Raw genomic sequence first — 24,139 nt, 5'->3', positions numbered from 1 at the left:
GTGCGTGGGCCTGGCTCCACTGACCTGGTGATGCTAAGAAATCTCGGCTTTAGCTGTGATTATATGGTAACTCTGTGTTTCCATGAGCGAGGTTCACTGATTCACATGCTGCAGCCTCAGGCCCCCTCACAGCTCTGCTCGCCTTGGACATCAGGTGCCTGCCAGGCATCCGCTGGCAGCAGGGACCTTGCTCATGATGTTGATCTCACTGCCTGAGCTGCAGAGCAGGCCCATGCGGGAGCCCCATCACGTGTGCCCACTGTCTCCGGCCTGGTCTTCGCTGTCCTGGCCAGCAGGGCCCATGTCAACTCTAAGCACTCCTGGACAGTAGGGCGCCTGACGGTCACTTTAGCCTGTAGTAAACAAGAGCAAGCAGTGTCTTCACATCCACCCCAGGGCTGCATGCTGGCCTGTGACCCATTTTCTGAAACCATGCCTTCCGCTGGTCTGGCTCCTGCTGCCAAATTCCATGTCTCATGTGTTGGCACTCTGTCGAGGCTCACTTTCTGAAGTCCTCTTTTACTTCCCATGTATAGACACTTGTGTAATCTTTAGTCCACAAGAGACCCCTATTTAAGCCACGTATGGTTGTGTTGGTTACTTTTATCTTGTTGCTGAGACAAAGCAACTGACACCCAAAATTAGGGAAGGAAAGGTTTATTTAGCTTACAGTTTGTGGAGGTTTCAGTCCATAATCAGCTGGCTTCAAGGTGGGGTGGTGTGGCATTGGGCCAACACCTCAAGGCAGCAGCCAGAAAAAAGCAGCCAAAAGGAAGAGAGGGGTACAAACCTCTTCTCCTCCCTTATAGTGTACGGTGTACACACATCCCTCCCAGCAAACAAAATCTCTGTGCCCTCCTCCTATGCAGGATGTCCATATTTACAAATTAAGAACCCTGGCTCCCTGCTGAGTCTTTTAATTAAATTCTAAACTTCTCAGGTTGACACAGTGTATCAACCAAAACAAATCCCAGCCCTCCAGAAGCCTGGGGCAGGAGGATCACAAGGTCAAATGGAATCTGGACAACCAAATGAGAACCTGTCTCAAACTTTAAAAACTAAACAATGGCTGGGGATATAGCTCAGTCCATAGCACCCCCCATCCCAGCATCTCTCTCCCAGCAATGCAAAGAAATCATTGCCACCCCACTTTTCGGATGAAACCAAGTCCCAGAGGTTGAAGAACTTGGCAACTGTCAGGGAAGTGGGAGCACTGGGGTCCAGACCTGAAGGCTGACACCTTTCCACATTGGATGGGGATCTAGGCAGAGAGAGTCCCATGTACCAAGGCCAGGGCACAAGTCCAGGGGCTGCAAGGCCTGGTGGCCACAGAAAGCAGGAGGAGGAGAGTTACCATCCCCAACAGGGTTTGAATATGGAGCAGGAAGGCTGCCTGGAGAGCAGTGACGTGGGCTGTGGGGAGTGGCCCTCAGCAAGTGCTCCTGGGAGCAAGGTCGTCCCCCTCCACTGCCCACAGATGGGGTGAGAGGGTCCCTGCAGGCTCAAGTCCTTCCCTCTTCCTGCTCTCCAACTGCTAATGGGAGGCCCAGTACTCTCCCCTTGGAGGACTGCAGTGTCCAGAGCATCCTGGATACTGGGGGACCGGCCTGCCAGATGCTGGCGAGGGGAGCTCCAGGCTTGCCTAGGGGCGCAGGCAGCTGATTCCTTTACCTTGACCGTATCCCACAGTCTGTTTGTTTGCAGAACAGACCTGATCTGGCTGAGCTCTGGCCAGAGACCAGTGACCCCTGCCCGAGGCAGCGGGGCCCTCTCCTGACTGCCAGCCAGGCCTTCAGGAGCCTCAGGGTTGCTCAGCCAGGGGCAGAGGCCGTATTGATCCCAGCTAATGGCTTGTAGGTGAGTAGAAAGCAAAATTCCTAATTGATACCGAGCGGCCTTGCCTCGGTTCCGGGCTTTTGCTGAATGGCCTGCAGGTCAGCGCAGAAGCGGGAACAGCAGGCACCGAGGGTCCTGGGCCAGCAGCTGGCGGATGAGCAGAGGCTTCGGGGTATAGCCCGCCAGGAAGGACGCAGCCCCCTTTCCTGTGCACTGTGCACTCACCCCTCTTACAGTCCAGGACTGCTCGGGCCTGGCGTTCGGCCCTCTGTAGATGGGAACCTCAGGCTAAGGGGCCTCAGGGTGCCGAATCCTGTCCCCTCCCCTGGGCCCCAGCTGGGAAGAGTGCAAACAGCTGGGTTCCTTGTGCCCGTTCCTTTGGTCATGGGCATAGGACTCATGTTTTCCTGTCCTTGGCTTCAGCATTGTTGGGGAGCAGGCTATGCTCAGGAGGAACCCATTTCTTCCAAACCAAGACCATTTACAGAGGTTTGAAGAACTTGGATTTGATCTCTTCTGTCTCGTGTTCATTCATTGATTTGCAAGCATGATTAAAGAGGAATGGGCAGTGTTCTCAGGATTCGAACACAAGACATGCACCCTCCTGGTCCCCAACGCTCACAGTCAGTACTGCATGGGGGTCCCATGGGGCCCTAGGATGAGAACCTTCCAGAAGGATCCACCCAGTGCAGGAAGCAATTGCTGCTGAGCTTCCAGAGTGAGTCAGCTCACAAGGTGGTCCTGGGAGAGAGAAAGGTAGACTCTTCAGCGCCCATCTGGCCCTCATGGGAAGCAGGTGGCTTTGGAGAGACGCAGGTGGGTCCAGGGGTGTGGGCAGAGCTGAGCATTGCCTGATTCTGAGGGGTCTTCCTGTTCCCTTGGTAGGCTCGCCCTCCCCTCCCAGCCTGTCCTTCCTCACCATGGGCCTCCATGCTGGCCCCTCTGCCTCCTCCAGTGACCCCTCCTCTACCCCCAAGGGCGCTGGCCCCACGCACCCTTCTCTTTCCAATGGAGACTCAGGGTGTCCAGGGCTGGGCGAGTGGGAGGCCCATACACCCAAAGACCAGATAAAGGAGCATAAGAAGCACTTGCACGTGGTGGGCACTGGCTCAGGAGTAAGGAACTGGCCTCCCGGCCCCTTGTTGAGGGGTGGCAGCTAGAGCCAGGGACAGCAAATCAGAGCAACCTTTAACAATGAGAGCTTGCGTATCGATTCTTTAAATCATTAAAATAATCATTATGAAAAGTTTCCAAACTTCCTGAGCTAACTCACAGCTGTTTTAAAAATTCATGTTTTTGTGGATGGGCAGCTGGCGGGGGGTACCCTCTCCTGTTCGAGGTCCTCCTGGTGCTAGAGGGAGACTGTTCCCCCAGGATGCCACCTTCGGCCCTCAACATCCCTCAGAGGGGACCGGGGGACCTCAAGAACAGAAGGCCAGACACAGCCTGTGGCAAATGCTAAACAAGAAAAAGTAGGTTTTGAAAACAGAAAGCAGGGCATGCCCAGCGCCATGGCGTCCTGAGTCACCAGCCGCTGGGGCTGTATTCCCAGGACGGGTGGGGGGACCCTGCAGGGCCCTCCCGGAGTGCCCTGCCATTACTTACCTCCTCTTCTCCATCAATCTTTCTGCCTCTATACCCACCCTTAAATCAATGCATCCCTGAGCTCCAGCTTGCTCTTCCCCAGTCCACTTTAAAATCCCACTGATGTTTATAAATCAATTGCAGCCCGCTCCCTGGCAGCCTCTTCTCTGTGCTCTGGGCCTGGGCTGCAGACAGACAAACAGCCAGGAGGGCGTCGGCCCCGGGGAACCTGGCCCAGGGCAGCTACTGGGGGCCCCGCTCCTGGAGCTTGGTCAGCAGGTCCTGAAAATGACCGAGTGTGCAGATGAGGATCCCTGTGCTGTGCCTTAGTAAGCGGTGTCCACGGGGGGGCAGGAGAGCCCCATCCAAGCCAGGTACAAACCTCAGTCCAGGGAGGTCCCGCCTGCACCCCAGAAAAACTCTGCTCAGCCTGGGGTTGAGTGGAGATGACATAAACTCCCAGGTGTGCCCAGTCCTCCCAGCAGGGGGTGAGAGTTGCAAACCGAGCTCCTGCAGGGTTGTCTTCCAAGAGGCCATCCGGCCATCGTGAGACCTGCTAGGGACTGAGTCTCTGGTGAAGCCCAGTGGGTCCTGTGAGGCTTGCAGACCAGAAACAAGTCCAGAGACATGGGCTGAACTTGGGCAATGCCCACCGTGTGTTCCCTGAGCAGGTTCAAAGCACAGGAACATCCAGATGTTCCTGTCGCTGGCCCACACGAGTGATCCCTTGGCGACCTGGAACCCTGAAATAGGCTGGAAGGGACTGAGGACACTAGTGGGGTTCACTACAGAGGCACTATGGGCTCCCTTGCTTGCAGTCTCGTAGCCAAGGTCAGGCTTCCACCCCAGTGTGGTCGCTCTGCTCCTGTGTGTTGGTAGATGTGATGGCAGCCGCTCCTGCAGCCTGGGAGTGACAGGTGGGCGGAGGCCTGGCTGTCTTTCTTGGACCTTGTTGTGGTCTAGTACCTGCCTGCTGCTTGTCACAAAGATTCCTAAACATCGGCCAGATCGGTGGTCTCTTAATTGCCGTTTTAGAACTCCTAAGGGGAGCCAGCTCCAGTGCAAAAGAGCTCTTTCATGTACAACATTTCGTTGTAATTTACGGAAGTGAAATCCATCCCCCTTCTGTAGGCAGTGTCCCCCCACTGAGCTCTCTCCACCAGCCCATCCTCCGTCACGGGTGGGGCATGATTTGGGCATACTCTGTCCCAGCGATGGCAAACGTCTGGCGGTGGCATGCGTGACCAGGCCCCCACCTCTGCTCTATGCCATTACCTGCACCTGTCACAAACACGAGGTGTCCTTGCTGTGGTGTCGTGTCTCTCTCCCCTTTCTGTGGCTTTATGCTGCAGGTATCCTGCGGGGCGTGCCTTCCACTTCTGTGTCAGAGTGTGAGCAGAGCTGTCTTCTTGCACAATCCACCTTCTCACGTGGAACCCACTGTAGCTGGGGCATAGTTTTAAAAAACTGTTGCATCTGTCCCAAATGGATGCGGATATTATTTTTGCCTCAGAGATGCAATGTAACAACTCCTTAAACAGCATTTGCACTGAGTGAGCTGTTGTAAGCACTCTAAAGGTGATTAAAGTGTGTGTGAGGTGTGTGTGGGTTATGCACAAATGCCGCGGCCCTTTATGTACCGGACTTGGGCGTTACGGATTACGGTACTCGAAGCAGGCCCTAGACCAGCCTAGGTGTAATCACAAGTATTAAGGCAGGAAAGGCAGAGCAGGAGGGGTGAAGGATACATTGTCCTCACAATGCCCACTGAGGACAAGGACACTGGGAAGTGCACTTCCGAGGACAGTAAAGGGGTGAGGGTGAGGGCTACGGTCATCCCTGCTAGCGCTGGGGGAGAGTGTGGTGGCACAGAGTCAAGGCTACATGGATGTGGGTATGGGGGCTCTCTGCAGCCCAGGTGTGTGTGCGGCTGTGGAGATGGGGTGTCTCCGCATCCCGGGCCCGTCAGGAGGAGAGTCCCCTGCAGCTTTTCCCCTTCCAGTGTCCGGCTGGCGGGTGCATGGTTACACTGCGTGGTGCTGCTGTGTGGAACCACGGTGACGGCCTGGCTGGGGAGGAGTGCATTTACGCTGCCTGTAATAAATATCCTAATTGCTTGAAAGAAACCAGCGAGATGAGCAGGCCTGTGTTTAGAAACACTGGCAGCGTCCTGAATCAGGAAAGTGCTAGAGTCCTCCCTGGAATAAAGCAACTCAGGTTCCTAAGCAGGCTGAGCCTGCGGCCAGCATGCGCCCTCGGGCAACTGCTGTGGCCTGGGCAGGGTCAGCCTGCTGCCTGCTTGTCACTGGGATGGGAGGTGAGGCTCAGAGCAGCACAGGCGAGGAGCGCAGGTCTGTGTGGGCTCCGCATAGGGACTGACAAAGGAGCGTGCAGGGGCCTTTGGGCTTGGAAACCGAGGTACAGCATGCAGGGGAGACCTGCCAGCTCAGTTCAAGCACCTGTAATCCGTGTCTGTGCTGGCAGGCAGTGGAGCCTGGACGGGAGCAGAGGCGCAGGATGTCAGGGAGAAACTCAGGAGCCAGAACACATCCCCAGGGTGCGCTCCGAAAAGGTTTCCTACAGAGAGCGGCATCTGGGGCCCCAGTGGGAACAGAAGCTGCGGGGACAGCCCAGCCGGCAGCAGCCAGGCCTCAGGGGAGTGCAGGGAAGTCAGGGCCAACGGCGGGTGATGGGAGATGGATGTAGAAGTGAGCAGATGGCTGCCCGGGGAAGCAGAAACTCCGGGAGGAGCGGGCGATGGCCAGTGTCCGAGCCCGAGCCGGTGCTGGATTTGATCGATGCACTCTCAGGAGCCGCCAGCTCTCCAGGGTCGAAGGCTCGGTGGCCCTGAGGGAGGCAGGTGCACGAGTCTCCTGTCACTTCCGGCCCCTTGACAAGAGGGAGCAGCATCTGGCCTGGAGCCATGCTGAAGTGGGCCAAGGGAGGAGATGCCACGCTCATTCCTTGCTCCCCCAGACTGCGCCCTCCTGCCCTAAGGTGGCCCCCCTAGTTATTCCTCAGGACCTGGATATGGCCCCTCTCCTCTGGAACTCTGCAGAGGCCCCTGAGGAGAGCTCTCTGCAGCATCCACGCCCTTCACCTGTACACATGGCCTGTGGCTCTCTCATCCTGTGTGGCTGTGGTTGGGGATTTATTTCCCCACCAGCCCGGGAGCTCCTCAGAGGACATCATCCCAGATTGTGAGCTGCACCTGGAGGGCTTGGGATGAATGAATGAATTGATGAATGGATGAATGAATGAATGTCATTGATGAAGGTTGTGCTGGGCTGTGGGCTGGCTCTGGCCTGTCCTCCAGACAGCTCCCCAGTCCTGCTCTGTACAGCATCATCAGCCTGTCAGGCCATGCAGCTTCAAACCTGGGTTACATATTTACAGAAGCCAAGAAATTGATTAAAGGAAATGCTGTGGACAGCAGCCGTGGTTATTAATAAGTCATAACCAGGCTGCTTCTCCAATATCGTATGACAGAGCTCCTGAGGAGAAGTCTGTGCAGCCAGCCAGAGGCCTGGAGAAGAGGGACGCAAAGGAGAGGGCCCAGGGCCGAGAGGACCCACAGTGCAGAAATGGAGGCCGGGTTGCTGCCACTCTGCAGACCACCCGTGGTCCCACTGGGGCCAGGACCCTCTTTCCCTGTGAATTGGCTTCGTTTCCTGCAGCTGGGGGCAGTGGTGTGGAAGGGCAGGCTCTGAGGCTTTGTCTACCGTGTGGAGACCTCCAGGCCAGTCACGTGCTCAGCACACAGCTAGCTGCAGCACAAGTTAAGCTCTGGGCCAGTGCTGGAGAGCCCAGCCTTCCTGGGGCAGCCTCACCTGCACAGGGGGCATCTCCAGACATCAACCTGCCCCAGCCTGAGGGCTCAGTCCCTGTCTAGAGAGCCTAGCCTCGCTGACGATTCCCTGGGCTGCTGTGGAGTGCTTCTTATGCACCATGCACGGGATGCTGTGGGCTGCAGGACAGAGCCGTGCATGTGGCCTGGAATGTTCCATGGCTTCGGTCCCCAGTGACAAGCCCAGAGATGGCTGGGCAAACATCAGTGGGGGGCAGAAGTTCTAAGAGCCCTAGCAGATTGCCCGAGAGGAAAGAATTCCGGATAAGGTAGTGGAGGCCTGAGCTCACCTGCCCATAAGGAGAATCCTCTCTCCACGCGTCGGATGGAGGAAATTTCAGGTTGGAGATCATGGGCGGTTAAAGAATTAAATGCCAGACATCAATGAATTAATTTTTTTTTTTGAGCAGTACTGGGCATTGAACTCATGATCAAGTACAGCATCTCCACATCCCCAGGGCGGACGTAATCCCAGCCTTGGAGAGAGATCTGCTGGCATGTGCAGAGCCCAGCCCTACACTCCCTGACTCGGTGGAGATCAGGAGGATGCAGAGGCTCCTGCCATTGGGTCCCACAGGGCGCCCCTCCCCAGCAGGCAGGGCTGCAGAGCTCACGGGGCAGAGGCGCTGGACACCTGGCCATAATGGCTGCTTTTTCAGGGCTGGGGAAAGCTTTCTGGGGAGGGCAAGGCTTTCGGAGCGTGGAAGAGAACTCAGCGGGCCCCAGGGCCTTTGGCTCTCCAGCCATTCTCACCAGGGGCAAAGGAAGCCAACTCCATACGGAGTGGAAGCCTGTGCAAAGGGTCCCTCCTGACCAACCCCGAAACAAGTGCGCTGGGACGTTGCTAAATTACAGAGTGGAAAGATTCAGATTATGTTGTTCTGTGTTGGTGGCGATGGAGAGAGTGCGGGGACAGGCTGGTGCAGGCAGGCAGCAGTGCAAGGGCACCTGCGGAGCCAATGGCCATAGAAAGGTCCACCCCTCCACCCGGGGAGCTCACCGTAGGCAGCAGGGCTCCTGGAAACGTATTCCGCACAGAGCTGTCCACTGCGCGATCCCATTTTCCCAGTCACCATTGCCATGGTAACCCCCACTCTGCCAGGCACTCTGCCGGGTGTGGCTGTTCCCTGTGTGTGTCCCTGCTGACCTGCAGCCAGCGCCTTGTGGAGCTCACAGAGCTGGCCTTGATGCCAGCCCAGGCCTCGGTTCAAAGCCTGCATTTCTCCACCTGGGCCCTGCGGTCTCCTAACCGAGATCACTGAGGTTGTAAAAAATGCAAATGCTCAGCAGAGTGGGCGAAACCTCTGGGTGACACATGGTGGCCCTGGGTCAGGCTGAAGGGAGGCAGAAAGCGCTGACTCCGTGCAGTCACGTGGAGGGGGAAGGCACGAGGAGCTGTCCTAAGTGAGACTCTGCCCAGTGCAGACCACCAGTGGCAGAGCAGCTGTGTTTCCGGCAGGAGCTGGCCACGTGGTGCTCCTGGCCACTCTGATCGCCCTTCCTTGTGGTCTCTGGAAGACCTCACAGCCCCCAGGGACCACCAAGCCCCTTCAGAGACAGCCCAGGCCTGGCCAGCACAGTCAGTGCCCACTGCCAGTGGATGGCCACATGTGGTGGAGGGCCACCTGGGTGCTGGAGAGAAGAGATAACAGTGGGCATTGACCCTGCTGTGGTCAGAGTGCCAGCCCGCCACCCAGGGTCTGTGGGTGCCCCCACTAAACCCAGGATCAACCCGAGCATGGAAAAGCCAGCAACCCCAAGACTGGGCGGTGTCTTCAGACAGCAGTTGAGTATGGGGATATATGGAATGCCGTGTTAACACCCGGCGTGTCCTCTGATGTCTGTCTGACCACCATGCCTTCTATCCACTCCCTGCGCACACACACAGCTGGATCCAGTCCCATTTCCGCCCACCTCACCTCTCCATCTGGAGGGCTAGGAAGACAGCCACGAAGGTGACTGTCAGTCATGGGCTGTCTGTCCTGGCAGGGGAGGGCGTGGCTCTCTGCAGAAGCTTCAGGACGAAGGTTCTGTGACAGAGGCAGCATTTTGGGCCAGAGCTTAAAGTATGTACGGGAGCTGCCGTCCAGTCAAAGCTGGGCTCAGAGCTGAGAGAGGATGGAGGGAAGTCCATCTAGCGGGACAAAGTGGTGGAATGCAGGCCATGCCCAGAGAGCTTCAGTCACGTGATAAAGGGAGGAGCTTATTCCCGCGATTGCGCTCCAATCAACAGTCAGATCTGTGCTCTGAGAACTGCAAGTCTGATGACGTTTTGACTCAAAATTATTCCTCCCGAGTCCAGGATGGCCTCTCCTAGTGACCATGTCAGCAACCTGGTGATATTGGCAAAGAAGAGAGGGGTGTCCTTGGGGACTGAGGAGACAGATACATGGGGAAGGTGGAGCTGGAGGGGACAGAACCCGTGACCTGTGACCGGTAGTACAGCCCTGCAGCCCTGCAGAGTGCCGGACAGTGCAGGCAGCTAGGCTCACGGGCTCCCAGAAGCCCCTGCGACAGGAGCAGGGCCCCCCGGCTCTTCAGGGAGCCACCAGCAAATCACACCAAGTAGCTGAGGCAGGGCGGAGCCCGGGAAACTGAGGAGAAGGGCTTCAGTGGGAGGGAACCCTCGTGCCTGGGTGCGTGGGTGATAAACCTTGAGACACAGACTCTGGGACTCTGGGACCACAGAAGCCTGAGGCCACAGGCTGTCCACCTCCAGACCCTCAGGGACCCAGTATGTTCACATCCCGCTGGCCTGGACTACAAAGGGGAGCTGAGATGCCAGTCCCAGGCAAGGACTGGCCACAGGCACACCAGCCTCATGGTGTGTGTTCTCATTCGCAGCCCGCTCCAAGAGCCTGGTGATGGCAGAGCAGAGCCGGGGTGCCGGGCAGCCGCTGGGCCCCCGCAGGCCAGGCCCCGTGCTGAAGGCCGGCTGGCTGCGGAAGCAGCGAGGCATCATGAAGAACTGGCAGCCGCGCTGGTTCGTGCTGCGCGGGGATCAGCTTCTCTACTACAAGGACAAAGATGAGACCAAGCCCCAGGTGAGGAGCCCCTGTCCTGTGTCCCGTGGGAGCCGTGCTGGGCTCAGGGAGGCTTTGCTGTGCCCAGGTCGGGGAGGCACAGAGACCCCAGCACCCATGTTTTCTTCTTATCCCCAAGATCCTGGCTTGGTGCAGGGAGCACAAGGCCAGCTCCCGTAAGGAGACCGCGCCCTGTGCCGTGGACTGAGGCTGTCCTTCAGCTTGAGGACAGCTCTGTGTCCTTTCCAGCCCATTTCCTTCCATCACTCAGGGAACTGGAGCCCTGTGCCCAGCACCTCTTTCTTAACACCAGTACTGGGGACCCTCCTCGGAACCCAGGATGTCTGACTTTCCATCCAAACTGTGCTGAGTTCATCCACTCTGTGTCCTCCCTAATGTGTGGGCCATGTGACCCTGTGACCCAGCAGTCTGCATGCCACCTTCCAAGACAGCTGAGCTAAGAGGGTGGGGCACCCCCATCCTTGGGACAGGGACAGGGGGTCAGGTGTCCTTGGATTCAACCACTGTGGATCAAAAGCACTTAAGAAGAAGCAGTGTCTATAGTGTTCCTGGGCAACCCGATTTCTTACCTTTCTTCCATGAACATCGCAGACTAACACTGTCTATAACCTCGCCGCCAGGTGTTATAAGCAATCTAGGAGGGTGACCGGAAGTATCCAGGTCATCCAGGTCATGTACTGTTTTATATAAGGGACTCGAGCACCCAGAGACCTCAGTATTCATAGGACCTGTTCCTGAAGATGGCAAGGGACGTCTGCTGTCATCCCTTGGGCAAAGTGGGGACGGGATGTTAAAGGGCAGGTCCTGCATGGGCTCCTGGTCAGAGGTCACATCTGTGTGCACCCCAGTGGCTCCCACAGCGCGGGGCTGGGAGGTGTGCGGCGGTGACTGGCCGGGACAGAGCAGCCGCGTGCGGGGTGTGCACGTCTCTGTCCTTCTGCAATATTTTCTGTTCTTCCTTCGAGGAAGATACGGTTTGGAGGGAGGGAGCGAGCCTCGCTTTGCAGCCGCAGTTGGACTTGGAATCCTGTGAGCTGGTAACTCTCTGCTCTGCAGTGGTGTTTATTAAGTGTTGCCTCTGTTGGTGGGAAGTAATTTCTGCTCACAGCGATGCTATTGAGCCGGCCTCCTAAAGTACCTCTGCTTTAGACACAAAGAGTATGCATCACACTGTGAGCTGGCTGAGTGCTACTGAACCAAGTGATGTACTTCTAAAAGGGTTACTGCAGTGAGCTGGACGTGGGGTGCACACCTGTCATCCCAGCACTCTGGGAGGCTGAGGCAGGAGGGTCAGAAGTTCAAGCCCACACTGGGGTATTTAAGGACTTGCAAGATCCTGTCTCAAAATAAGGGCTGGAGATACAGCTCGGTGCATAAACGCTGGGTTCAAACTTTGTGTTACCCAGATTTCACCACAATAAAGATAAATCAAGGAGAACTTGCAAATAGATGATACTCAAATGAAAGATCAACAGGACAAAAATCATGTGATTGGACCTGAAAGGAAGATTAAAACAAATCTAAAGAAAACGGGAAACCCTGGTCTTGCCCAGCCCCACCTCCAAAGGAAACAAAACGACGCCCAGACCAGTTAAGTGGGACAGACAGGAGCTTTGGAACGCGATGGGTCCGAACGTGTGGAAATTGTATCTCACACGCTAGCTGTTCTCACACCTCGGGAGGCTCACTTAGTGTTTTAATTCGGGTTTTGTTTGTAGAATGAGACGACCTTACCTACACCTACGTGCTGGGAATTCAGTTGCATACCTTGCACGTAACTGAGGGCCAGTCTGAGCACACGGGGAGCTTAAGCTGAGCTCATGTGGCCCCGGACCTGACTTCGTCCCCAAGCCCACACTGTTTCCCTCGTGGCCTCTATCAGCTCTCAACCACATCTTGGCTTTCCAGGCTGACCGGTGATGGGCCACTCTGATGACCACCAGGATCCCCAGCCTTTCAGAGCCATTCCCAACCAGCTGCAGCCTTCAGACCCAACCTAGGCCACCTCAGCCCCACCAAAGCCTCAGGGGCTCTAACACCCTCTCCCCAGCATAGCCGGACTCCACAGCAACCCACACACCAATCCCCAATCTCACAGCAGCAATGCAGCCAACTGACTGATTCGGCCAACATGGAATGTCACAAACTGCTGGCAAAGCATCCCCACAGATTTCTATTTAATTGCATGAACTCCATATAACACACTAATTCTCAGTGTCTGCTTCCGGGGAAAATATCCCCTGCTCACTGTCCCGGTGACAGCATGACCCAGCGGTCAGTCGGCGTCCTCCCACCAGGCAGCTGTATCAGCTGCTGTCACTGTCTGGACCAGGGACAGCCAGCACCCGTGACGCTGCCCAGACCTCCGGAGTCACGATAAGCATCGCACAGCCGTGTCCCTGTTCTCCGCCAAAGCTGCTCCTTTCTGTCCCCTTCACAGCGGTCACGGGGTCAGGCCTGGCAGAGGACACAGTCACACACAAAAGCACAGGCCTGAGAAGGTGACTCCATCCCCCAGAACGAGTCCCTGTGTCTCCCATACTCAGCTTCACAGTGAAGGACTCCCTGACTTTTCATCTGAGTGGCTTTAACTTCTGCTCCGAACGTTTGCTTGAGCCGTGGAAACCTCTCCCCCCACGTCCTCTGCGGAGTAGCGTGGCCGATTGCATGCCTTGAAGACTTGCTTTCATCCTTTCTCTGGGTCTTTGTGGGTTTCTTGGCTTGGAATCCAAACGGGAAGTGTAACCTCTGAAACTTAAGATGCAAAAAATATAACAAAGTAAATGCGATCCACCCAACGGAGCTGTAGGAACATGGGGAGAAGGGACAAAGCAAGAGAGCAGGCGAAAGATAAAACAAGCAGACAAGGCGACAAGTACAGGTACAAGCACTGCGGCTGTCATAGCCAATGTGAGCCGCGTGGGACAGTGCACACCTGCATCCAGCACTCTGGGAGGCTGAGGCAGGAGAACTGCACGCTTGAGCCCAGCCTGGGCATCTTAGCAGTTTAGTAAGACTCAAAATAAAAACTGATTTATTAAGGGAGAGGCTGGGTGTGCGACCCAGTGCGAGGGACCTGGTTTCAGTCCCCAGTACAAAAAATGAATAATCTATGACTTAAACGATGGTGAAAGATTTCCGCCTGAGTCCTGTGTGGGAGGAAATACCAGGAAGAGTCGGTAGCCAGGCTCAGAGCAGGCATCCACGGGGCCCGGCCCCCTTCAAAGCACAGAGGTGCCACAAAGCCAAGAGGGTCCAGAGGGATTCCCTTCTCTGGCCCCAACACCTCCATGTGGACACTGGCATTCCCGGGAGGCAAAGACCAGTGAGCTGAGGATGAAGAAGGAACAGGGTGACTGCCACACCCCAGGACCTCACGCTGTCCGGCATGTCCTTCCCGGGCTGGACGTTTGGCCAGGGACAGGAGTCACAGATGTGTCATGCCTGGACACTGACCTAAGCCGGTCCTTGCTGGGCTCCAGTCCAAAGGACCAGCAGGAGGGTCACTGCGTCCCCTCGCAGCTGGAGACTGCAGCCCAGCGCCTCTGCCGGTCCTGCTTGACACTGCCTGGCCCCTGTGGCGTGGCACAGTTAGATGAGCCAGGCTTCTTTCATTCCCTCTCACTCCCCGACATCAATCAGAAGAGCAAAGGAATAATGTGACAGGGGCCCCTTTATGCACGGAGGATGCGCACCAGGTCCCCAGTGTAGCCTGAATCTGTGAGGTACTTCTGAAGCATGTACATTGCTTACCTAGACCTGTACGCGCAAGATAAAGTTTAATGCATGAATTAGGCACCATGAGGGACTGACAGCATTAACCAATAAAATAGGATCATTAAAACAACACACTGTAATAAAAGCTTGCACTTTGGGGCCTTTATTAAATAAAATAAGGGTTACTTGGGCCCAAGCACTACACTGTCACAGCCGTCAACCTGATAAACAAGCTGCTGAGTAACCCCGGCAGGTCACGGTGCACGGCGGAGATACGCAGGACAAAGAGGTGACTTGTGTGCAGAGTGGCTTAAGATTCCCTCAGGTTACTCAGAGTGGCGCACGACTTTAAACTAATAAATCACGATTTCTGAGAGGGACATGGTGGCACATGCTGGAATCCCAGCATGCTGGATCACAAATTCGAGCCCAGCTTGGACCACTTAGCCAGTCTCTGCCTCAAAATTTTGAAAAGTAAAAAAAAAAGAAAGGAAGGAAGGAAAATTTATGCCAGTGATGTAACCCATTGCTAAGGTCCTGGGTTCGACTGGAAAAAAAAATTACTGATTTCTGGAATCCTCCCCTAATATCTGCAGATTGCCATTGGCCGGAAGTAGCTGGAAGGCAGGGGCTGGCCGGAGGGTGACAGGGGCTGCTGAACTACTGAGCAGCTTTGCCGGCCCAGAAATGTGTCCTTTAATAGCACCACAGTTTTCAAATGTGTGTGGGCGTAGGCAGTTCAGGGCCACATTAATATTTATTTTCTCTGAAATCATCTAATTAGTTGATGTAAATACTGCTAAATGTCCTCCAAACCCCCCCCCTTCCTACCCGTACTACAGTCCCCTGGGTCAGTCAGCTCTGGTCAAGCGGGGCCAGCTGGCTCTGTGGCCTCCGCAGTTGACCGATCAGGGGACAGGAGACCTGCGAAGTTCACACTGGTCACGGGCAGGTGTAGAGGTACAAGGCTGGCCGTGACACCACAGCTCCCACGCGGTCCCACTGCCCCACCTTGGGAGCTCAGGAGCAGAGAGTGGTCCATGGAGATTCGGTGACACTAACAGTGCACCCCAGATCCGTCATGAAGCCACACGTGCCTTTGCCTGTCCTCCCTTCTCCCGGGACCAGATAAACATGCCGCTGAGCTCTCAGAAGCTAACCACGCCCTCCACCCCAGGCATGTGACAGGCTCCTAGCTGGGAACCCAGGAGGTTCTGGGGCTGTGCCAGGGCCCCAGGCTCAGGCCGCACACCTGTCCCAGGCCCTGAGCCCTGGCCCCCACCAAGCTGCTCCCCGTACCCAGCTACATTTTTGGTGGGCGCAGGGTCAGGCTGGGTGGCCAGGACTGGCTGGCTGGGGAGGTACTGGTGCTGCCGCTCAGATCCAGAGCCCGGGTTTCTATAGATCACCTAGTGGCTCTCACCACACCCGCTGGGGCACCAGGAAGATAAATGTAGCCCAAGACAAAGCTGAATGTCCAGGGGACATTGCAAACTTGCACCAGGGGATCTAGGAGGCATGGCCCGCAGGCTCTCCACAGAGCCTCCTGGGAGAAGTTGCAGGACAGAAGTCATCGCACAGGACACGGGACGAGGCTCAGGGCCCAGGCCAGGTGGTGAGCACAGGCAGGATGCCTTCCTGCTTGGCACTGAACTTCTTCCTGAGCTCCATTACTTACATAGTAAAGTTCCCAGCAGTTGCGTTCCTGGTCGGGTGTCAGATGCTGAAGCTTTACAAGATGGATCTCAGTTCTCCGCAGGGTTACCAGAGGGAAAGAACCTGAGCGATCGCTCTTAAAACGCGTGTGGGTTTTCCAAGGTGCTGCCTAAGGAGGATGGCATCGTGCTGCATCTGGGAAGCCCTTCAGGAGCCGGGCAGCGTTTTCTCTGATGGGGCCGAGGAGCCTGGAATGCAGGCTGCGGGTTGCAAAGCCCGCACAGGCCGGTGTGCAGCACAGACTCTGGGCCTGCAGGGGCCGCCCACGGACTGTCCCCGCCAGCTCCACGGGTTTGTCATTGTCCTGGACCCCTCATATCTGCAGCCTTATTTCGTGGCACACACGTGAGCCATTAGGGGAGAGGGTGTCCCTAAAAGCAGACCAGATTAAGCACAGTAGCTTTTGGGACAGTCCCAGGGGCCCTGAGTGCTTCCGAGGCCCCATGAGGAGGGAAGGACAGAGGGTAACAGCGTCGTGATCACTGCCAGAAAAACCAGGGGCCAGGGCCAGGGGCTGGACAGATGACCCCACCTCATTTAACAGAGAGGGAAACTGAGGCCTGGCAAGGCAAACTTGCACAACATTTACGTGTTGTCTGTAAGCCATTGAGGTCAGGCTGAAGGAAACCAGTGCCGCCTGAGGCCACTTTATGGCTTCCGAGCTGGTCCCCTGCCACCCACTGTATTACCTCGATCTCAGGTGTGATCCTGGCTTCTTTTCACGATGGAAGTTTGGGCACACTGGAAATTTCTGTGGCCGCTGCTGTTGTTAGTCTCACTTCCTCCCTTGGATGGGGCTGAGGCTTCTGGACCCCCATCCGAGCCCCCCGGAGATGTTCCCAAGACCCAGTGGTTTTGGATCTGGACACAGCGGCCTCCCTGTGGACAGCACCCCCTGCAGGCAGGGGCTGGTGCAGACTCGGCCCAGAGGACTTAGCAAGCAATTGTCGCTTGCTGTGAGGGTGATGGGGGTAGTTAAGAGACCTGAGAGGCACCTGTGCTGGTAGATGATTGGGATGGGGATGGGGTCCTTCCCTTTCTGGGATGATCATGAGCACTCAGGTACAGGGTGCTGACCAGGCTGGCCTGGCCCCTTCACCGTAAGGGGAGGGCAGGGTGAGGGGGTGACGGCAGGCAGGTGCCAGCACCTCGTCTCACAGGCCCACGCAGCACCCTGACTTCCTACTTTCCTTTCCTTTTTTTTTTTCTTCTTACAGGAATTGAACTCAGGACCTTGCGCTTGCCAGGCAGGCGCTTATGCCGCTGAGCTGTATCCCTGGCCTTCTTTTTTCTTTGTCTTTTTAAACTTTTTCGTTATTTAAACTTAGATATTTGGATGCAAACATTACAGCGCCTCCCCATTCCCTCCCTCCCCAAGCGTAAGCTTTTGGGGCCCTTTCTGAGCACGCGTGCCCTGTGTATCTACACACTCTGCACCCACAAGCGCAAACAAACTGAGACCACGATATGGGCAGAAAAATGGTGCGCACACCCAGCCCACGTTGTTCCAAATAGGCTACAGCTGGCACAACAGCTCCTTCCCCTCTAGCACAAAGTTGTCCCTGTTCTCATCGCAGGACACGTGGATGTGTTGCGCTCTGTGACACGGGAGAGGAAAGCCTGCTCAGGAAAGTAACACATATACTTGAAAGTTTATTTAATAAATTGCATGTCGGGGCTGGGGATTTAGCTCAGCGGCATAAAGCAACTGCCTTGGAAGCAGGTGGTCGGGAGTTCGATCCCTGGTACCGATAAAAAGGAAAAAGACAAAAAATAAAATAAATTGCATGTCATTAGCATACATGGTTTTGCCCTGTGTACATGCCCGTGAAACTGTCACCATAATCAAGGTAATGAGCTGCCCACTGCATCCAGATTTCCCTCTGTGCTTTTGCCTTGCTCTGCTGGCTTTGTCCTTCCTGACAGCTGACCCCGGTAATTACCAACCCGTTTAGCTAGCGTGTTCTAGATTCCTGTTAAACGGAGTCTCGGAGTACAAACCCTCAGTTGTCCTGCGACACCTCTACTGAGGTAACTATTTAGAGATTCGCCCGTGTTGGAGCATGCATTCACGGTCACATGTTCTTACCTGTGAGTAGAATCCCTCGTAGACAGGTATCGTGGTTTTCATATATTATATATATGAAAATCATAAAGTTTCTCCATCAGAAATTTGATAATCTTTGCCTTTACATTTGAGGATACTGTTTATTTTGCATACATATTTGTTATGATGTGAAAGTTCACTTTTTGGAACATGAATATGCATCTGTTTCATCACCGTTTGTTGAAAACATTATCTTTTCTCCTCTGAATTTCCTTTGTACCTTGGGGGAAAATCAGCGTCTGTTTCTGAACTGTCTACTTTGCTTCGTTAGTCTATTTGGGCCAAGGCTCATTGCTTTGATTGCTGTGACTTTATAATAAGTCTTGAAATCAGACGGCGTTAGCCCTCTGTGCTGTTATTCTGCTTGATAGTATCTGGCTGTTCTAAGTCCTTACATTTGTATATGAACTTCAGAATTAATCGGTCAGTTTCTACAAAAATGCCTGCTGTGATTTTGATTGGAATTGCATTGAAGGTGAAGACCGATTTGGAAAGCATGGCCTTTTACCAACGGCAAGTTTGCTGACCAGTAAACATGGAACACCCTCTCATTTGTTCAAATCGTTCATTTCTCCAAGCATTGATTTATAGTTCCCAGCACACAGGGTTTGTACCTCTTGTACAAATTTATAATATTTATCCCTAACTATTTCATGCTTTGATGCAATTAAAGTGGCTTTAATCCTTCAATTCCCAATTGTTCATTGCTAGGACACAGAAATACGATTTTGTCTCCTGCATTTATCTGCCAAGATAAATGGTTGTTGGTTCTGGTGGCTTCCCTCAGATTTCATGCACAGAGCGTCATGTTTTCTGTGGATACAGGTTTACCTCTTCCTCTCCAATCTACTCAACATCCACATCCTGATCCTGGTCTTTGGAGAAAAAGCTGTGTCTTTCACCATTAAGTACTATGCTTGCTTTTGGTTTTCATAAATGACCTTATCTGCTTGAAGAATCCTCAGTGTCATCATGAGTGAATGGTGAATTTCATTAAGTGCTTTTCCTGCCTCTGTGAGATGATTCCATCTGATTTCTTTTTTTAATTCCAGTAATGTGGCAAATTGCATTGATTAGTTTTCAATATTAAACCGAGTCTGAACTGGGCTGAGCCCCGTGTAATCCTGGTGTTTTCCTGTCTGTCGCCAGATTCTGCTTACTGAAATTCTGCCGAGCTTTTTGGCCTCTTTGTTCATGGAAAGATTGCTCTTTGGAATCTTTTTCCTTGTAACGTCTTTGGCTGATTTTGATATAAAATTACTTTGATATAAAGTAATGCCACCCTCACAAATGCATTGCACAGTCTGCCTGCCTTTCTCAGTTTCCTCAAAGAGTTTGTGGGCAGAATTGATACTATTTCTTCCCTAAATATTTGATAGGATTTACCAATGAGGCTATCTAAGCCTGGGATCTTCTTTATGGGAGGGTTTTTAGGTACAATTTTAATTTCTCTAGGGCTGTTTAGGTTAGATATTTCCTCTCCGATGAGCTTGATAGTTTGTTTTTTAAGGATTTTCTCCAATTCATCTATGTTTGCAGATCTACCAGCATAATATTTGGGGTACCCATATGTGTGCGTGTGGTTTGCAGTGCTGGGGACTGAACTGAGGGCCAAGCACATGCTAAGCATTTTGTCTACCACTGAGCCCAAAATCCCGCTTTGCCTTAGTATCCTTTTAGAACTGAAGAATCAGAAGTGGAGACACCTCTCTTGCTCCTGATACTGATAACTGTTCCCCTTTCTTTTTTCCCTAATTAGTCTGGCTTCAGGCTTATCAATAAAATTCATCTTGTCAGAGAGCTAGTTTTTGGTTTCATCGATTTTTTTTATTATTTTTCAATTTTGAAAATTATAGCCACTGAGAGCTTCATTTTTCTTGCTTCTGTTTACATGGGATTTTTATTTGTTTTGCTTAGTTCCTATGATGATATTGAGGACATTGATTTGAGACTTTTTTATTTTTTGTTTTTTGTTTTTTGTTGTTTGAGACAGGTCTTGCTATGCATTGTTCAGGCTGGCCTAGAAGTCCCTGTGTAGCCCAGGATGGTCTCAGACTTGTGTCAGTCCTTCTGCCTCAGCCCCCCAAGTGCTGAGATTGTAGGCATGCACCACCATGCCTGGCATCTAGACTTCCTTTTTTTCTGTAAGTATTTGATGCTATAATGTACTCTCAAGCGTATGTTTAGAGGCACCTTACACATTATCATATATGGTTTTGGGGGAGCTTATTTGTTTTGTTTGTTTTTTGGTTTTTTTGTCTTTTTCAGCCAGGGTCTCGCTATGCAGTACAGGCTGGCCCTGAGCTCATTTTGTAGCCCAGGCTGGTCTCGAACTTGCAACAATCCTCCTGCCTCAGCCTCCCGAGTACTGGAATTATAGACTTGTGCTGTGTTTTCATTTCTATTCAATTCAAAGTACTTTTTTTTATTTCTTATTTGCCCCATGAACTATTCAGAAGTGCACACACACACACACACACACACACACACACACACCAAAAAAGGGGGTGCTGGGGATTTAGCTCAGCAGCAGAAGCGCCACCTGCCTTGCAAGTACAAAGTTGTGAGTTTGATCCCTGGTAACACACACACACAAAAGTGCATTAATTAGTTTCCAAATATTTAATGACTTTCCAGAAATCTTTATGTTACTGCTTCCTAATATATTTCATTTGGTCAGAGAAGATATGTTGTATTTGAATTGTTTATTTATTGAGGTTTACTTGTGGCCATCTTGGTAAAACTCTCATGTACTTTGATAAGAGTATGCATTAGGTCCCAGGTTATCTCTCACCTTACTGATTTTTATCTGCTTGTTCTATCAGTGTTTGAAAAAGATACTAAAATGTTTACTATCACTGAATGCTGTCTATTTTTCCTTAAAGTCATAACAGTTTGCTTCAAGTTTTGTCACTTAGCTTTTTATTTTTGGCCTTTAAGGTTTGCTTAGCGTGCAAACAGCTGATGTGAAAACGCTGATCTCTATTCTAAGTACTCATTTTATATTTGATATTTTATTTTACTGACATCTTATTTCCCTGCTGAGTGCATATTATACGATATAACAGGAACCTCCTGACAACACAGCTAGATCTCCGAGATGTCAAGGAGGAACCACAGAAAGGCAGGAAAGCAAAAGGCCAATGTGAGGAGCGTGTGGAGCTTGCTGCCGGGGTGTGACAGCGGAAGTGGGCTTCATGTTTTGCGGCGTGCTATTGGCATTTTCATTGTTCATCTAGGAATTTACGTCTGACTTTGTACACTAAAACCCAGTCCGTGTTGAAAAATTTGATGCGTCTTTATAAACACTCAATCAATATTAAAAACTCAGCCTGGCAAGCGTGAGGTTCTGAGTTTGATACTGAGTATAAAAAAAAAAAAAAAAAAAAAACTCAATACTTTATGTTTGTGGTTTGTTTCCTATTAAGCAATCATTATTTAATAGAATAAAACTCATAAAATTAAAATGAATAATTCATCAATAGAAGTATTCTAAAGAATAAACATGGGTCTGACCTACCCATGCTTCTGCACCTCGATAGCAAAATTTATCTTAGCCTGGTGTTTTGGGGAAGCGAGGTCAAAGTCAAGGTCAGGGTCAAGGCCCACCCCCGGCACTGCAGCTGGACACTTCACCCCAGTGCTGTGCCCATCCTTGCTTCATAGTCTTAGCCGATGTCCTGCACACAATGGGGTGACAGACCCACGCTGTTACCCCACTCCCCCCGTCCACCGTCACCCTAATCCCCTTAACTGCCACAGCTCCTGGGACCAGAGTGTCCCTCTCACCGTGTGGGAGGTGCAGGGTCAGGGCTGCCGAGGACCGGTGCCTAGGACACCTTGCAGTGGGAGAGGAACATTGGGATTCACCTGAAGGCCAGGGGAGCAGCCTGTCCTGAAGCCACAGCCTGGCTGTCCTGTCCTGCAAGCAAGGTCTGCCTAGGGACACTGGCCTCCAGCCTCAGACCGGTGCGCACCCCAGCTCTCCCTCATCCTCCGTTACTTCCCCATGTACATCTGATGGTGCCCAGAGGGGCTCCCCATGGGCTCCTAGATTAAATCCAGTCATTTACACTAAGGGCCGGGACTGTCCTACCAGATCCGTAAAGAGAATCACTTTCTGCTTTTCCACTTAGCTGGAGTAGAGAGTAATGCCCACATCAATGCTGTTGCTCCTGTTTTAGAGATGACAGATATTGAGGCACAGAAAAACAGAAAAGCAGGGGCTGGGGATTTAGCTTAGTGGCATAAATGCGTCTTGCAAGTGTGTAGTCGTGAGTTCGATCCCCAATACCGATAAAAAGAAATAGAAAAAAAAAAAAAAACAGAAAAGCAAAAAAGGGCTCAGAATTACTTGGAGGCTCAGCTTCTGACACAGTGAACCGCCAGGATGCATCCCGTTACCCTGCGATGGCTTCCCCCCAGTCCCCCAGGAGCTGGGTCCCGCATCCTTAGGCTGGGACCCCACTTACTCCTGGTGGCTGCAGATTCCCCAGTGAGCAATGGTTTATTCAGGTATAGAGATTACCAGCTGGGTTCCGGTCGTAACCCCTCGCATGCAGCATCTGTGGGTAGAGGCCTCAATCACTGCCTTTCTGTTACCTAAATGGTGTTTCCAGGTATCCCTACAACTCAGGTGCCAGCAGCCACAGGGAGGCTCTCAGCCCAGCCAGGGTCTTCCTGCAGGAGGCTGGCTCAGCTGCAGGTACACGGTGTGGCCCCTCGGTCGTTTCCTTGCCTGTGAAGCTGGAATCATGATGTGCTTTGAGGGGCTGTGGGGAGCTTTGCATCGATCACTGCTTGCCCGGAAGAGGAGCGCCGTGTGGCCAGGTGTGGGGTAGGGTTGGAGGCAACTGGGCAGGTGCAGACCGGGGTGCCGTCCCCCCAGCTTGGTGTGGAGCCTGATGCAGTGACAGCAGAAACTGGCTTAGCAGACGCGCGCACCAACCTGGCTTGTAAGGACTAAGGACTTCCCAGCACAGCAGCACCAAAGTGCAGCCACCATTCCCGTCTCCTGGGAGCCAGGCAGCTGACTGCAGGGAGGGGCTTGTCAACAGGTTCCCACAGGAAGCACCCCAAAGACTGACATGGTCTGAGCTTGGAGGAGAGGAAGGAAGTCCTGAGCAGAGATCCAGGTCACTGACATTCGGAGGGCAAAGGAGGCCGCGTGCATGCTACGTGCGTGACAGGGCAGGTCTGGCTGCTCACGGGCGGCGAGCCCTCCTGAAGTGAAAGTCACCGTCTTGTGCAGACATAGAAGCTGAGGCTCCCAGAAGTTTCTCGGTGGGCTGGGAGGCACACAGCCTGAGACACAGGCGGGGCTGGCCCAGCCGTGGGCAGCACTTTGCCAGCTGTGGGTGTCATCATAATGCCCTCCCCAACCAGCATGGGGTCTCCTCTGTTCCTGGTCCTCTGCCCTGGAGCAGAGCCACACTCCTGCCTGGGACCTGGACCACCCTGCCACAGAGCTGGGCTCCTGACGCCAGGACCCAAGCTGTCCTCTCCCCCAGGGGCTGAAGGCAGGACATTTCCCTAGTGGCTTATTTTTCCTGTTTGTGTTTGTCTCCCTTTTAGGGACTGATTTCTCTACAAGGGACCCAGGTGACTGAACTCCCTCCTGGCCCTGAGGACCCAGGGAAGCACCTCTTTGAGATCAGCCCAGGTAGGACCCAGCACCTTTCAGGGGCTCTGAGAGGGTGTCGGGGGAATCACTGCACTCCTGCCTGGGGAAGGAAGAACCCAGATCTCTGCCTGAACGTCGGCATGGTCTCCATGGGTGACCCGGAAGTGGGGACCAGTCTAGAGGGCATTGCATGCTGGGAAGAATTAGAAAATCCAAGTGACTATCTGGATTTTTAAATTTGTGATAACTGTAAGGGAAGAAATCCATCAACCAGGACATCTGAGGGTGACAGTGATATCCTGTTAGCAGTGACAAAATGGTTTTTCACAGCTCCAGGTATTAGGCTGTGGCTGTCATTGACCTAAGTGAAGGTGCCTTCCGGGTGAGCACATCTGTTCCCTGTGGGCCTGGGTTTCCCAGGCAGCAGAGTCTGATTTCATTTGGTCCCCATCAGACACAGAGCGCAAGACACAGGTCCGAGCAGTTTATTTCGGAGCTGGCTGGACAGGGAGGAGGCCAGCCCGGTGTGCTTTGGCAGGTGGCTGCTGTGGGCCCTGGCTCAGCTCTAGTCACGTCTGAGGTGGCGCAAAGTGGGCCTCAGGAGTGCGTCACTCAGGCTGGGTGAGGCGTGCCCAGCAATGCCCACCAGCCAGACAGCCAGAGCT

The 24,139-nt window shown here is 53.4% G+C and overlaps 1 protein-coding gene across 4 annotated transcripts in view; it reads left to right on the top strand.

Moving 5' to 3' along the window:
- Positions 1 to 24,139, top strand: part of Arhgap22 (Rho GTPase activating protein 22) — a 123,975-nt gene that overhangs the window by 27,017 nt on the left and 72,819 nt on the right. For all 4 annotated transcript variants that reach the window (XM_063233751.1, XM_013148618.3, XM_013148617.3 and 1 more), the window contains 2 exons: positions 10,112 to 10,311; positions 23,426 to 23,513. In XM_063233751.1, the coding sequence (XP_063089821.1) occupies positions 10,112 to 10,311; positions 23,426 to 23,513 (288 nt within the window). The remainder of the gene's footprint in view (positions 1 to 10,111; positions 10,312 to 23,425; positions 23,514 to 24,139) is intronic.

Source organism: Cavia porcellus, unplaced genomic scaffold, assembly GCF_034190915.1.
Source record: "Cavia porcellus strain 051 isolate PalLab524CR breed Dunkin Hartley unplaced genomic scaffold, mCavPor4.1 scaffold_23, whole genome shotgun sequence".
NCBI classification, from domain to species: Eukaryota; Metazoa; Chordata; class Mammalia; order Rodentia; family Caviidae; genus Cavia; species Cavia porcellus.
This window is presented reverse-complemented; position numbering and strand designations above follow the sequence as displayed.